This window comes from Haemaphysalis longicornis, unplaced genomic scaffold, assembly GCF_048455015.1.
Source record: "Haemaphysalis longicornis isolate Haplotype H1 unplaced genomic scaffold, Haemaphysalis longicornis Haplotype H1 scaffold_5, whole genome shotgun sequence".
NCBI classification, from domain to species: domain Eukaryota; kingdom Metazoa; phylum Arthropoda; class Arachnida; order Ixodida; family Ixodidae; genus Haemaphysalis; species Haemaphysalis longicornis.
The window spans coordinates 175255234-175268422 of NW_027526385.1; the positions used below are offsets into that span (position 1 = coordinate 175255234).

Genomic DNA, 13189 nt, shown 5'->3' on the forward strand with positions numbered 1-13189 from the left:
TGAATCCCCAAAAGAGCCACCTCGGCTACTACAAGCAATGAAACATAAAGGAAAACTATACTCTCGAGTCCTGAAAGAGCGTCATACGCAACCCAATCAAACGAAGGAGCAATCGAATACGTTCAAGGATAGGGGACAAGTCTCGACTACCGATGAGCAAATCAAGGCGATGTTGAAGCAGCTCATAGCTGCCCTTCGTTTGTTATTCGGCGTCAAAACACCAGTTACGCAGACAGCTGTGCAAATCCTGGGTGCTGTGGAGCCCTTTTTGGCGTCGTTCAACCAACAACAAGCAAAATGGCCCTGATGTTGCAACCACCGACCCTGCAAGAAAGAATTCCCAATTCCTTCATTTCCCCATTGAATGCTCGATGTCTGAAAGGTAGTTAGGAAGATTTCAAGCAAAGAGTGCTGAAGAATCCCTTTCCTACTCCTGTAATATGTGAGCCAAGTATCACGTAATTTCGTTTATCGGGATGTGAACAATTTTCGTCGGATGCGAGTAGAAGTTCCTGCAGAATGTTAGTGTGCATTCACTGTGACTTAACCTACGTTACGCACCAAGTTCCGGCCCACAACAGCAATGACTATGTTGCTGTCACGGTGCATTGTAAGACCAACACATTGCAAGTGATAGCTGGATATGTGTCACTCCGTGCACAATTCGATGATAACCACTTGGACAGGATTATTGACTACTACCGTGGACCTTACATCATTGCAGGTGATTTCAATACGCACCATGAGATCTGGGGAAGCATCGTGAGCACCACAAGAGGGCGACGTCTCGCGAACTTTATCCGAAATCATGATTTTGACATTCTGAATGATGATTCGCCGACATTTTTTCAGGGCGCAACTTACAGCAGCTGCCTCGACCTCGCACTTATATCTGGATGCAGTTTGTCCGAAGCCGCGTGGTGCGCTGCTTCGGGCTTCTACGGAAGTGACCACGTGCCCACATATGTACAGTTGACTTAGTACCAAGGTTCACCACGTACATGGGTTCAACGTTATACTGACTGGCAGGTCTTCCAGTCTTCTGTTGAATTGTCATGTAATAGCTTGGCTTCATTGACTCATTTTGAACTGAGCATTGTTCAGGCAACCAGGGAGACACCAGGCAGTGCCGCATGCTCCTCTCAAAGTAATCCTGCAAATGCGTTGTACCAAATGCTTCCCGGTGTTAGGCCCCGTGCTGAAAGGGCGTACAGAGAGACAAAAGCTGTCTCTGACCTGACAGGGTCTTGTAGAGCCCAGAAACTTGTGGAGCGATATTTAGACAAGCTTGGTAGATAGCGCTGGAGATCGTTCCGCTCCAGATTAGACCTGCGGAAGCCACTTTCTAGGATATGGCGATCGTCCTTGCATTGCCACTATCGTACTAGGCTTGCTTCAAAGTACACAGGCGCAAACCCTACGATCTGTTTGGGGTTCCCTCGATGCACATTAACGCGTGGAACGATCACAGAAGCGCAAGTCTGTACAGTTCAAGTCAACCTTGCGCAAGAACCTCTTTGTGTGCACCTCCTACATGTGACAAGACATACGCGTAATCCACTGTTTAATGCTTTCAAGGACCGATCGAATTCAAACTACACCGAAGTATTTCGCCGCAGCAACATCTGATGTCCTCCAAATTTGCAGTCGCCAAAATTTCAGAGGTGCCTTTAGGGGTCGTGCCTGATATACAGGTCTGGTTATCCTCCTGTTTTGTTACGTACAGGGGGATTTAAAAAAAATGCGAACAACGGAGCGCACAGCCTCCGACGCATGCTGCACCATCTGGCTGCAAAATCAGTCAACTGCGCACCTGCACAATCCTTCGAGAGCGTTTGAGACTGTGGCCTATATTTCGGGAAAACGCTTGATCAAGAAGCGACGCCGTTCGTTTTTTTTAGGCGTTTTTTCACTCTGTGTGTCGCCACTGAGCAGGATGACCGTTGAGGGGCAGCATGCTAGCTGCAACCAGCCTGCTGCACGCTTGGCTCCTGAACGTAATGTTAACAAGATGCTTAGTGGCGACAGAGCAAAAAAAAAGACGCCTCGAAATAAATGACCGTTCTTCTATGGCGCTCTTTGCCCTCGTTGTCCTTGCGCCACTAAACTCCAACCATCATCATCAAAATAAATGACCAGCGTAACTTCTTTATCAAGCATTTCCCGTAACAGCAGGCCACACACTCAAACGCTCTGAAAAAACAACGCATGCACCCAGTTTACTGACAGCGCAGCCAGACGGTGCGACATGCGTCGGAGGCTGTGGGCTCCGTGCTCCGCTGTTCGTATTTCTTTTAATCCCCCCTCTACTCCCGTAGCTTCGGGCCTCGCCTGCGGCTGGCTTGGCTTACCTCGCTACGGTGAAACAACATATTGTTCCCCATCGTGGTACCGTGAGATTTCTATACGTCACACAGTGACTTGAGATACCCGTCCTAAAGCGGGCATGGTCGCGTTGTCTTGGGAAAGTTCAGAATGTCTGCCTATCACTCAGGCAAGGCATTACTTGCCCGGCACGTCATTGTAATCACGGCCGTATGCCGCCATATGCGAGTGACTTGTGAGCGACGCGCATATGGGGTTGGGATCCCAATTGGCACTCAGGATGGGTTTCAGTACCTGTCATCTATGGTTGTAGTTGGAGTGCTCTCCCGACGTGTCAGGACCATGCTCGCATGGCATGTGATAAAGTAGTCCCGCTGCCATCCTACAGGTCCTGAGTTTCATTCACCTCCCTGTAAATATCTGATTTTATTCGATATTTTCCTAAACGCTCTTATTTCTATACACATCAACGGTAAAAAGTTCATCTGCGTTACTTCAGTTCGCAGTGCCCCACAATTGTTGCCTTCAGCCTCCGTTTTTCTTAAACATCGTCTTGTTTCCGCTTGCCTGACAGCTTGAAACTATTTAGGACGTGTATTTTCATTCTAGGCGAATTACATAACGTTCTCAACGGTCCAGCCACATCGATGACGACAAGCTGGCAAGGTGAGACAGCTGATTGAACATTCAAAAACTGTGTACATGTCTATAACTAGAAAACGAAGTGTTATTGATTGTGCTTATTGCATTGAAGGTGTGCCGCTGAGAAAGGCATCAGCAATTATGTACTTGGGTTTGAAGCTTACACATGATGTGCGTTGGAATTAACATGTAGATTATGTATGCGCAAAGGTCAAAAAAGCATTGTGGTCACTTCGAAGAAATGTGTTTAATACCACCCGCGAACTGAAATCTTTAGCGTACAAAACATTAATACGACCGATTATCGGATATTAAAAAATGGTGTGGGACCCGTACACTTCCTGAAGTCATTCGAAACTACACAAGATCCAACGGCTTGCTGCAAGATTTATTTTTAACAAATATCGTCGCTGCCACTCCCCCACTTAGATACGTGAACTAGCTGACACCCTTCTTTAGAATTCAGAACTGAATACGACCAATTAAAGCTTCGTTTTTTTAATTCATGGCCATGTTACAATTGACAAAAATGACTACTTTCCCTAATCTCCCGACGAATATTTTCGCAATCGCCACAGCATGTATATCCCGCCTCCGACTACTCGTAATGACTGTTTTAAATACAGTTTTTTCCTAAAGCAACAAAGCGATGGAATATGTTAGCAGACGCTGCAGTAAGGACGTAATCTGTAAATGAATTACTCGAAATTTTGAAAGGAACACACGTTCACGCTAAATGACCTTGCCTAAAGTGAACAATGTCATCACCTGTGTTAGTAGCTCGTGTTATTGTTGCCTCCATGCTGCATTTCCCAGCAGTATTTTGTGTTTGCATTTCCGGAAATGTACTTTCTTTTTCTTCCTGTGAGCAAAGTACATTGTACCCTTCCACTACCGTAATAACCCAACAATGGGCTATAAATAAATAAAAGTGGTGTTCCTCCAGTAAGAGACTGCCAGGAATGGTATGAGTATTTGGGCCTTCACTTCAATCAAGAAAAGGCTGCTGTATTTTTTGTACTAAACACTCGGCTGCCCCTCGTTTTCCCCGATTGTCGTGCAGCTGAAATACACCACCATTTGCATTTTTAAAACTATTGGGGTTATAGTTTTACAGATGTTGGCATCAGGGTCACCAGCTCATTGGCTTCTATATTCTTGACAGAAAGCTGGACAAATGTTCCACCTTGTTCTCCAGAACTTTGAGAAGTCTAACGAGGCCTGATGAACGATTCACCATCGGTTAGTGTGCTTTGTACGAGAGCCAAGGCTTCTGTGCCAGGCGCAGTTCCAGCACATGCAGCGAGTCGACTGGGAGAAGTTTGAGGCACCAACAGGGCTTTCATACGCACCATAACTGAACCCCCTCTTAACGCCGATCTCACAGAAAAAGCCTAGCTAGACATGCTAGGCGAAATCATTCATCTACAACGTTTCGAACGGCTGCTGAAACGTGTATTGTTTGAGCAGTAGATTTCTTCACGTATGTGGGCCGGGCACATGACACCACGCCAGCCTTTTCTGCCGCTCCACCTTTCTGGTTGTGGAAGCAAAGGACGGGCAACAAGACTCAAGCAAGGTTACATATCCGAACGTCTGGCTTTCATTAGCAACTACAAGCAGCCAACCTTGACATGCGTGACTGAGCACTTGCTACGGAACCGCGACTTGTGAAAGGTTTTGTGAAGGCTAGGTCACACGAGTGCTGCGTAGCCATGGCCTTGATGTTCCCTCTTACCCTGTCCGAAACTAGAGCAGCGCTTGCCAGACCCTTCCCTTCTATGTAGCCTGTCGGGTAAACTTACAGCTATTCGCGATGACTAGTGGGGTGATGCTTGAAATTTTCGCTTACTCAAACAGAGTGATTTTATAATTACGTCGCGTTGCGCGTTCTCCCGGCCTGGTGGCATATTGTCACGTGATTATGAACACGTACTCTTTCCCTGTCCGTACTTCGCGCATTCGCCGTGGCTGGGATCCTGACCATATAGCACCTGATCACCCTTGCGCCCGTGTTGAGTTCTCCCACAACCACTTCCACTACAACAACTGTCCATCATTGTAGAATTGCTGACTGAAAAAGGAATCTTCGCTGCGCTACTCGTGCTCGCTTCCACCGCGTGGAACTGCCCCGCCCTATCGGCTCAGTTGCGGATGTCTGGAGCTGGGGTTGCGTTTTTTCCGGCAGTGACACGAAATCAGTCTTCTTGCTATATTTCGCCGTATGTGCCCACTTGCCCGTTTTCTATGCTCCCTGTATCAGGAAGTGATGTTCAACACCTATCGCCTATTTCCCAGCACATAGAACAGCCCTATGCAACGCGTCCCATGCACAGGGCTTGATCCTCTGAGACCCCAGATCCTCTGCAGTGGTCCTGGGGCCCAAGCACCGGCGTCTCGTAACATGTTTGCTAGAAACGGGGCAGTGTGTGTAAAGGAAAGTTTGACATCCACCTAAATGCAGCCATACGGCTACAAAGGAAAGCTATACCGCTTTCTCGGAAATTTCGCAGTTGAAGAAAAATTCGTCCTGGTCCAGAATTCGAACCCGGGACCACTGCTTACAAGTTTACAGAAACTTACTCCACCTTGGGGATTTCCCCTAAATCTGGTCGATTAACACCTGTCCTTCACTTCGAGTTGTTGATCAATTCGCTTTCGCGCTACTAACGACTAGCCTCCTGGTTAGCTCACTTGGTAGAGCAACTGCTCCGGTTTAGCAGTGGTCCCGGGTTCGAATCCTGGTCCAGGAAGAATTTTTCTTCAACTGCGAAGTTTCCGAGAAAGCTGTATAGCTTTCCTTTGTACCCGTATGGCTGCATTTAGGTGGATGTCAAACTTTCCTTTACAGAAACTTACTCCACCTTGGGGATTTCCCCTAAATCTGGTCGATTAAACGGTGCAGTACTTCACCTTTCAGGACTTTCCCTCATACCGTAAGACTATACTTGTAAATACTGAAACTGGCTAATAGACGTTCTGTACCGCGATCGCCAAAGAAGGCTTGATAAATTGAAGGCCAAGCATAGTAAAACACATTCGTATTCGTTAAACACATTGAGTTCTATTTTACTCTATCAGAATTTTATGGCGCACCGCAAAATTACTTTTGCCACCAGCGTTCGCTGTCCTCCTGCTCCGCCAGCACGTTGTGAGGTTTCGACTCAATATAAGAGAAATGTCAGACCTACTATATCACAAACAAGGTTGCTCATCCTTGCTCAAGCCAAATCTTTTATTCAGCAAGACGCAAGTTCACACTGTTCACACAATAGTGGATGAACAACACCATGCGTTTCGCAACGTGCGTAAAATATTCTTGTTAAATTTTAGCACAGTCACGGAAGAGCTTTGGTTAGGTTCAGTTAAAAGAATTTTACTCACGGGAAGCTTATTGCTGTGGTAGGCGTAACAGAGTTGTGCTCCAACGCAGAAGAGTTCGAAAATCTTAGACAGACAAAAAAGAAAAGAGAGAAAAGCGACAATTCGATCACGCTACAACATATGTGCATTTCGTTTCTCTACACAACTTTGTGACAGCATCCTTCCACTTTTTGCATTCATCTTCAGAAAATTGAGTCAACGGAAGCGCAGACAGTTTCCTATTATGTTGCATAGCGGTGCTCCAATTTAACAGGACGAATAAAGGAGCTGGCGGAGAGATGAACGCGATTTCTAGATGCCGCCTTCCAGCGAACCGATTCTTGGTGAAATGAATAACACAAGACTGACCTTACAATGAGTGGCAGATCATAACAATGAGTGGCAGGTCATTGCAACAAGCCATAACTAACAGCCCGTTCATCATAGAAAAAGCAAATGAGAGCTCTGGGGCAACCAAACAGTCAAGCGTTGTATCCACAACCAGGCATAAGCTGGTTGCGCCCTAAACGTATTTTTACGTTCAAAGTTTACCATGTACATTTGATGGGATTTAGGATGCGAAAATATTCGTGCGCTATTGTTAGAACTGCTGATGGGAACAGCAAATGATAAATTGGCCCCTGCGACGCGAATAAGATTATAAAAAAGTAGTAACTCGTTCAAATAAAACTGCCGCCACGTTGTAAAGATATGGCCATAAAATGCCCGATGGTTCAAAGAATCACGAGTAACGCGTGTGTGAACAGAAAATATATTGTCACGTAGCCGAACACGACGAAGTTGTCTTGAAGGAAGAGACAGTTTATTGGAGCGAGCTTGTGCTCCCCTAAAAGTTCAAAGAATGCAAAAGATGCGAAGCAGCAGTCGACAAAGTGACGTGCACCGGCGAGTGTCGGCGAACTGATTGCCGCGGAGTCTGCTTCGGCAAAATTTATCCTTCAGCAAGGTGGTTTCTGCAACCATCGGATAACATGAAGAACTCCAGATTTCACAGAAGAACATTCTAGTCCACTACCGATAGGTCAAAGCACCCTTCCCATTGAAGGACATAACCCGTGCGGACTCAAAAAGAAAGAATTGGACAGGTGCTTCGCTTGGCGCACAAATAACTTACCGGGGTGGGAACAGGCGGAAAAACAAAACACATTCATAAAAACTTAGTGCGTGCTTAGCGACAGTATATACGTAATGACAGTATATACGTAATGGCTTGTAATATAATATTTGCAACTGCTTCCATATGTCACACGTGTCAATATGGTCAGTGCAGCATTTGGTACTGCACTTCAGGTACACTTCAAACACAGCCTAATGGCATAGGGCTTATAGCCGCTGTTTGTTTATTAGTAGAACCTGTTGAAGTGATTCTTATATCAGAAAAAAGACGCATTTAGAACGGTGTTGCTGAGGTTCTAGATAAACCGAAGCACAAAAATTACTTTCCAACTTTGCTGCTCCCAGCGGCCGCAAAAAACAAAAGAATACACTGGTGCTGCTGAAACTTTAGTGAAACTTTATTGCCTTTACTGAAACTTGGTTGCATCTCGACGTAAACGATAACAAAATTCTTGGTGATAACAGTTCGTACGATATTTACCGCAAAGATCGCAACGACAGGAGAGGTGGTGGCATCCTTATTAGTGATAAAAATACTAAGTTCATATTTAATCAGCTCTGGTTCTACTTTGGAAATTCTATGGGTTCTCGTAGTATTTAATTCCATCAAAATACTAACCGGAGTTTGTTAGAGACCACCTGAATCCTGCAGTTTTTTTTGTTTCCAAACTGCAAGACACTACCACCGAAGGAATTCAAACAAGCGGAACAAACACCATTTACTTGTTTGGTGACTAACTTTCCGCTAATCGACTGGGAACAATTATCGTCTCCTTGTCGCATCCCCGAGCAATCCATTACTTTAACTCTCGATTTAAACTTCTCTCAGGTCACTAACCAGCCAACTCCCGCACACAACATAGTAGATCTAATACTAACACATGCACCGGAGTTCCTTCTCACTGTATTACCCCTCGGTGAATTCAGTGCCCACCAACTGCTGCAGGCGTCAGTTATACTCCAGTGCCGTTTACCGGTGTTGAAACAAAACAAATTCGTGACTACAACAGAGCAGACTTTGCTAAAATGATGAAGAGGTGGACATATTCTTTAACCAAATATTACTGCCATCTTTTTACAGTAGAACGGTTCAAGACAACTGGCTGAGATTTAAAAGAAGATGCCTACCCTTATCAACCAGTACGTCCCCTTCATCTCAACAACCAAAGACAAAACTAATCCCTGGTTTACCAGAAAACTAAAAAGAATGAGAAACAAAAGAAACGCCTCTATAAATACGCAAAGCTTACCTGCACACCAGCTGCTTGGCAAAATTACAGAGATTACCGTTACACTTACAGCCGTGCATTAAACCCAGCTAAAAGTACTTTTCCAATGACCTGTCATCACTGCTGATATCAAATCCAAAAAGGTTGAGGCGAGTAATGTTACCTGACCATGATAATAACACAGTATCTCTGCATGACGATAACTACATCCCACTACCTGAAAACGAATGTCCCTCAGCCTTTAATTGCTCCTTTTCATCTATGTTTACTCAGGAAGAATATTTTAAATTGCCTCATTTTCCTTACTATTCCTGGTCGTACGTGGAACCTATTGGAATTACTGAGTAAGGTGTCGCCTCTCTGTCAACAATAAAAAATATCTATATCTTCTGGCGTAGATAACATTAATTTTAAAATACGAAACAACGCCATCTCTGTTTCTCGTAAAATTCTTTATCACATGTTTATACTAGACATTCATTCTCTTCTGGATTGCTACCAGACGATTCGAAACTCGCTACTGTCATACCCTTATTCAAAGCAGGAAATAAGCACCACCCAGGGAACTACCGCCCGATAACCCTGACGTGCATTTGTCGCAAAATGCTTGAGCCCATTATCGCTTCACACGTTTACAATCAACTGGAAGCAAACTGTTTCTTTTTTTCTAACCAACATAGATTCAGGAAAGGCTGATCATGCGAGGAACAGTCATTTGAATTCACGACTGACTTGCATGCCAATATGGACACTAACCAGCAGCCTGACTGTATATTTTTAGATGTCTCGAAAGCATTTGACTATGCACCACATTGCGGTTTAATTTCTAAACTGTTTACTCTTTGATTAGATTCCCTAGCCCCTTCATGGATTCGCAGCTTTCTTTCAGTAAGACAACAGTTTACAGCTGTTAATAATTGCATTTCTCCCACATGTTCCGTTCCGGTGTACCATAGGCAAGCGTTGTTGGCCCCTTGCTTTTTCTAATATACATAAATTACTTGTCCGTTAATATATAATCTCGCATGCGTATTTTTGCCGATGACTGCATTATCTACCAATCAATCTTCAGTACTAACGATCATTGATTGATTGATTGATTGACTGATTGATTGATTGATTGATTGATTGATTGATTGATTGATTGATTGATTGATTGATTGATTGATTGATTGATTGATTGATTGATTGATTGTAGGGTTTAACGCGGAGGCGCAATGCAGGCGATGAGGTGCGCCGTATTGGAGGGATACGGATTACTTTTACAACCTGGGGATCTTTAACGTGCGCCGAAATCTCGTACACACGGGCGTTTTTGCTTTTCCCTTCCATTAGAAAAGCGGGCGTCGCGGGCGGGAATCTAGCCCGTGTTTTTGTGTTCAGCAGCGCAACGCCTCAGCCACTGAGCCACCGCGGCGGGTAGTTCTAATGATCAGCTATCCCTTCAAAATGAGCTGTAGATAATTTTCAATTGGTGTAACACATGGTTAATGTCACTAAACACTTCGAAGTGCATAGTTGCCCCCTTTACTTGTAAGCATGCAAAATAAATTGTCGACTATCACTATAATAGCAGCCCCCTGGACCGCATTTCATACGGAAAAATTTGGCTAAAGGATCTCTTCTACGAAAACGTAGCGAAGTGCGGAAGTAGGTTAACGGATAGTGTGTTATACGGTGCCTACATGTGACTGAGTAAAAGTGGCAACAAAGATTAATTATGACAATTATTGACAATCCACAACCGGGCCTTAGTCTTTTGGCATGTACTACATCGGGGAAAACTGATAGGCCCCGAAGCAGCGTTTTCTTAGGGTTTTCTCGGGCGCTGTCTGCGGCTTTTTAAGCTAAATTCCCCTATTAACCTCATTGGTAAGAGACATTACAATACACCTTTTTATTAGCAGAAAGCAGTGTGGAAAGCTTTTTGCGTATGTTTATTGAAATGGACCTAAGGTTTTTCTGTGCGCCAAGCAGCATAGTGAGGCTAAAAACGCCATCAACATATACGTCATCATTTAGTCTCCCATTGCTCACCGCGGGATCAAGGCATTTCCCCGATACTCACTAACGACAATATGAAGGTATGTTCTACAATATTAAGAGCTGTAGAATTTTATTTCGATTCTCTATTGATGGATTTGTGTTGTTTTAGTCTTGGTTCGCGACCTTGAAACAACCCGTTTTTCCCTAATGACTCATTGCTATGCACCTTTTGTTTTACATGCCCCGTCCAAGTCGGCATTCACATCTGATTTTCATCAATGATGTACCACCCCAGTGTTCTAAAGTTTTAACAGGAAAGTCTTTTGTACCCGGGTATACAAGAACTCAGTCACTTTATACCTGTCACGGAAGTGACGCCGTCACAAGAACTGCCATTGACGCTGCGGCGCCCGGATTCGAGTCTATGCCCTCTCGAGCCGTCTCGCCGCGACGGAAGATACGGGGCGCTCTCCCGACTGCGCTATGAGAAGAGACGTGAGCAGCACTACAAACGCGCCTTATCTCCTTTCCTATGAGTCATTGAGATGTACTGCCGTCTAGGAGAGGCGAAGCGATGTAGCGCATCATGACGCTAATGGGCGCTGACAGTTGGCGTCTCGATGCCAGCGCCTTCGTCCTCGGGGGACGTGCGTAAACTGAGGGCCCCTGTGCTGTAGCGTTGTTCCGTTGTGTTTCAAGCTGCTGTTTCTGCGCACGTCATTTATTGGTTTTGTTATCCCGGAATAAACCGGTAATTTTTCTTTTGTTTGTCGGGTGCCGGCCTCACATCGTCTGGCGGGGTCAGGCTCGCGAACACTTCACACGTGAAGGAGGTTCCTTTACATTCAACTGCTTCTGTGAAGGCACTTTGCACTTTCGTTTTTTACATTTTTTTTTGCAATATAGTGCACACTTTTCTGAATTCGCACATTTTCCTATCATATGAACCTTCCATGTTGTAGCTTAACGTGTTGCTCTAAGGAGTTTAAAAGGCAAGAAATATTGCATTTCAGTGACAGATGTATCCGACTGCTCATTTCTTGGAAGTGGTTTGGGTAGGTCGAGTTGTGTTTCCCGGTATTTATGAAACTTCCATATTCGAGCTTATTCAGCTACTGCAATGTGTTTAAATAGGTTATATGCCTTGCATTTTAGTTACAGAGGGACCTCACTGTTCATTTCATGGACGTGCTTACCGAATGGTCCAAAGGCCGCACAAACGTTCTCTCGGATTTGAGCGTGTGGATTTGAATAAACGTAACCAACTGGTCCAAGAGGGTGCAACGCAAACCTATTTCAAGAAGGTTACTACCGGAAGCCAGTGCAAGCACTTGTGAAGCGGTTTACTCTGTATAAGGATGGTTAGACCCCCTAATGTTTCAAAATTGCTTTTGCTACAAAAAATCGAGATTATCTTCAAAATCCAAACCGTAACAGTGCAGTAAGAGAAATGGATGCCTACATTTTGCAAAAACTGGCGGGGATAAAGAGAGCAGCCGTCTGGGTTCACCGAATGGGCGCACGTAGCTGCGACAAAATAATCGTGCGACGACCCTGCTATGACATTCTTCAATTATTGAATGGGAGGCAGTACCGGTTGTTGCTGCTTTAAATAGTCCTGTATCAGATTTTAGGACGTTGTTAAGCGCATGGCAGTGTTAATCACGAAAGATGGCTGATTATTTCAGCTTATCGCATGGTGCCGTGTTCCAAAAGTGTCCGAAATTCTAACCAAGGCCGGTGGCAAGTTCTGTCATAGCATAGCTGGTCTCGGGGCATGTCACAGCAGCGAGCGGATATAGACCAGCCGTGGTCAGTGATTCTATATAATTCAAATCGCAATGTATTTAGCAAGTGAGCTGGGCTGATAATAAGCGCTATCACCTCCCACGATAAGTGGTCAGCCAACGAACCTGTTGCGTGAAGAATCCGAACTTTCGTCAGGTGTATTGTCCCCAATAAAGCAATATTTTATTATTAGAGGAATGTCACTGGCGATAGCTTTGTGTTCAAGACCAGATTCCAATAGGGTTTTTATTGGGGGGTTTGAAGTTAGGTGCCGCTGCAGCATATGAGTCTGTAGCATAAGCAAGAACCAGCCCTTCGTAGATTTGGCAATGTGAACACTACTCAACAATTAAGACAAAAATATGCAATTGTATGTCTCGTTCCTCTCTTATCCGTGCAAGGCACATCCGTAAGAGGGTGCCAAAAGTTTAGCTAGGTGTTTGCAGGAGAGGAGGTCGTAGGCTGTAAATATTAACATATGGGCTGTTTGCTGCCCCTACACACCCACGCCGTCGGTGGCACTATTCGCCTTTGCTTCAAGGCACATCGAGCATAAGCACTTAGTGCCCCGTTTACCAAATAGTGTCAGTTTTGGTACTCGCACAAAACAAAACAACACGAGAGCATCGTTGCCCAATCCCTTTTCGGCTATATGTACTTCCACTCGTCCGTAAATACAAAAAATTCGGCCCAGTTTTACTCTCTGGGTCTATTTCTCC

At 44.8% G+C, this 13189-nt stretch overlaps 1 protein-coding gene across 1 annotated transcript in view; it reads right to left on the reverse strand.

Moving 5' to 3' along the window:
- The window catches only part of LOC144139514 (uncharacterized), a 29067-nt gene that overhangs the window by 11883 nt on the left and 3995 nt on the right, over positions 1-13189 (reverse strand). Inside the window, exon 3 of the mRNA XM_077671832.1 lies at positions 6352-6414. Coding sequence (XP_077527958.1) covers positions 6352-6414 — 63 coding nt within the window. The remainder of the gene's footprint in view (positions 1-6351; positions 6415-13189) is intronic.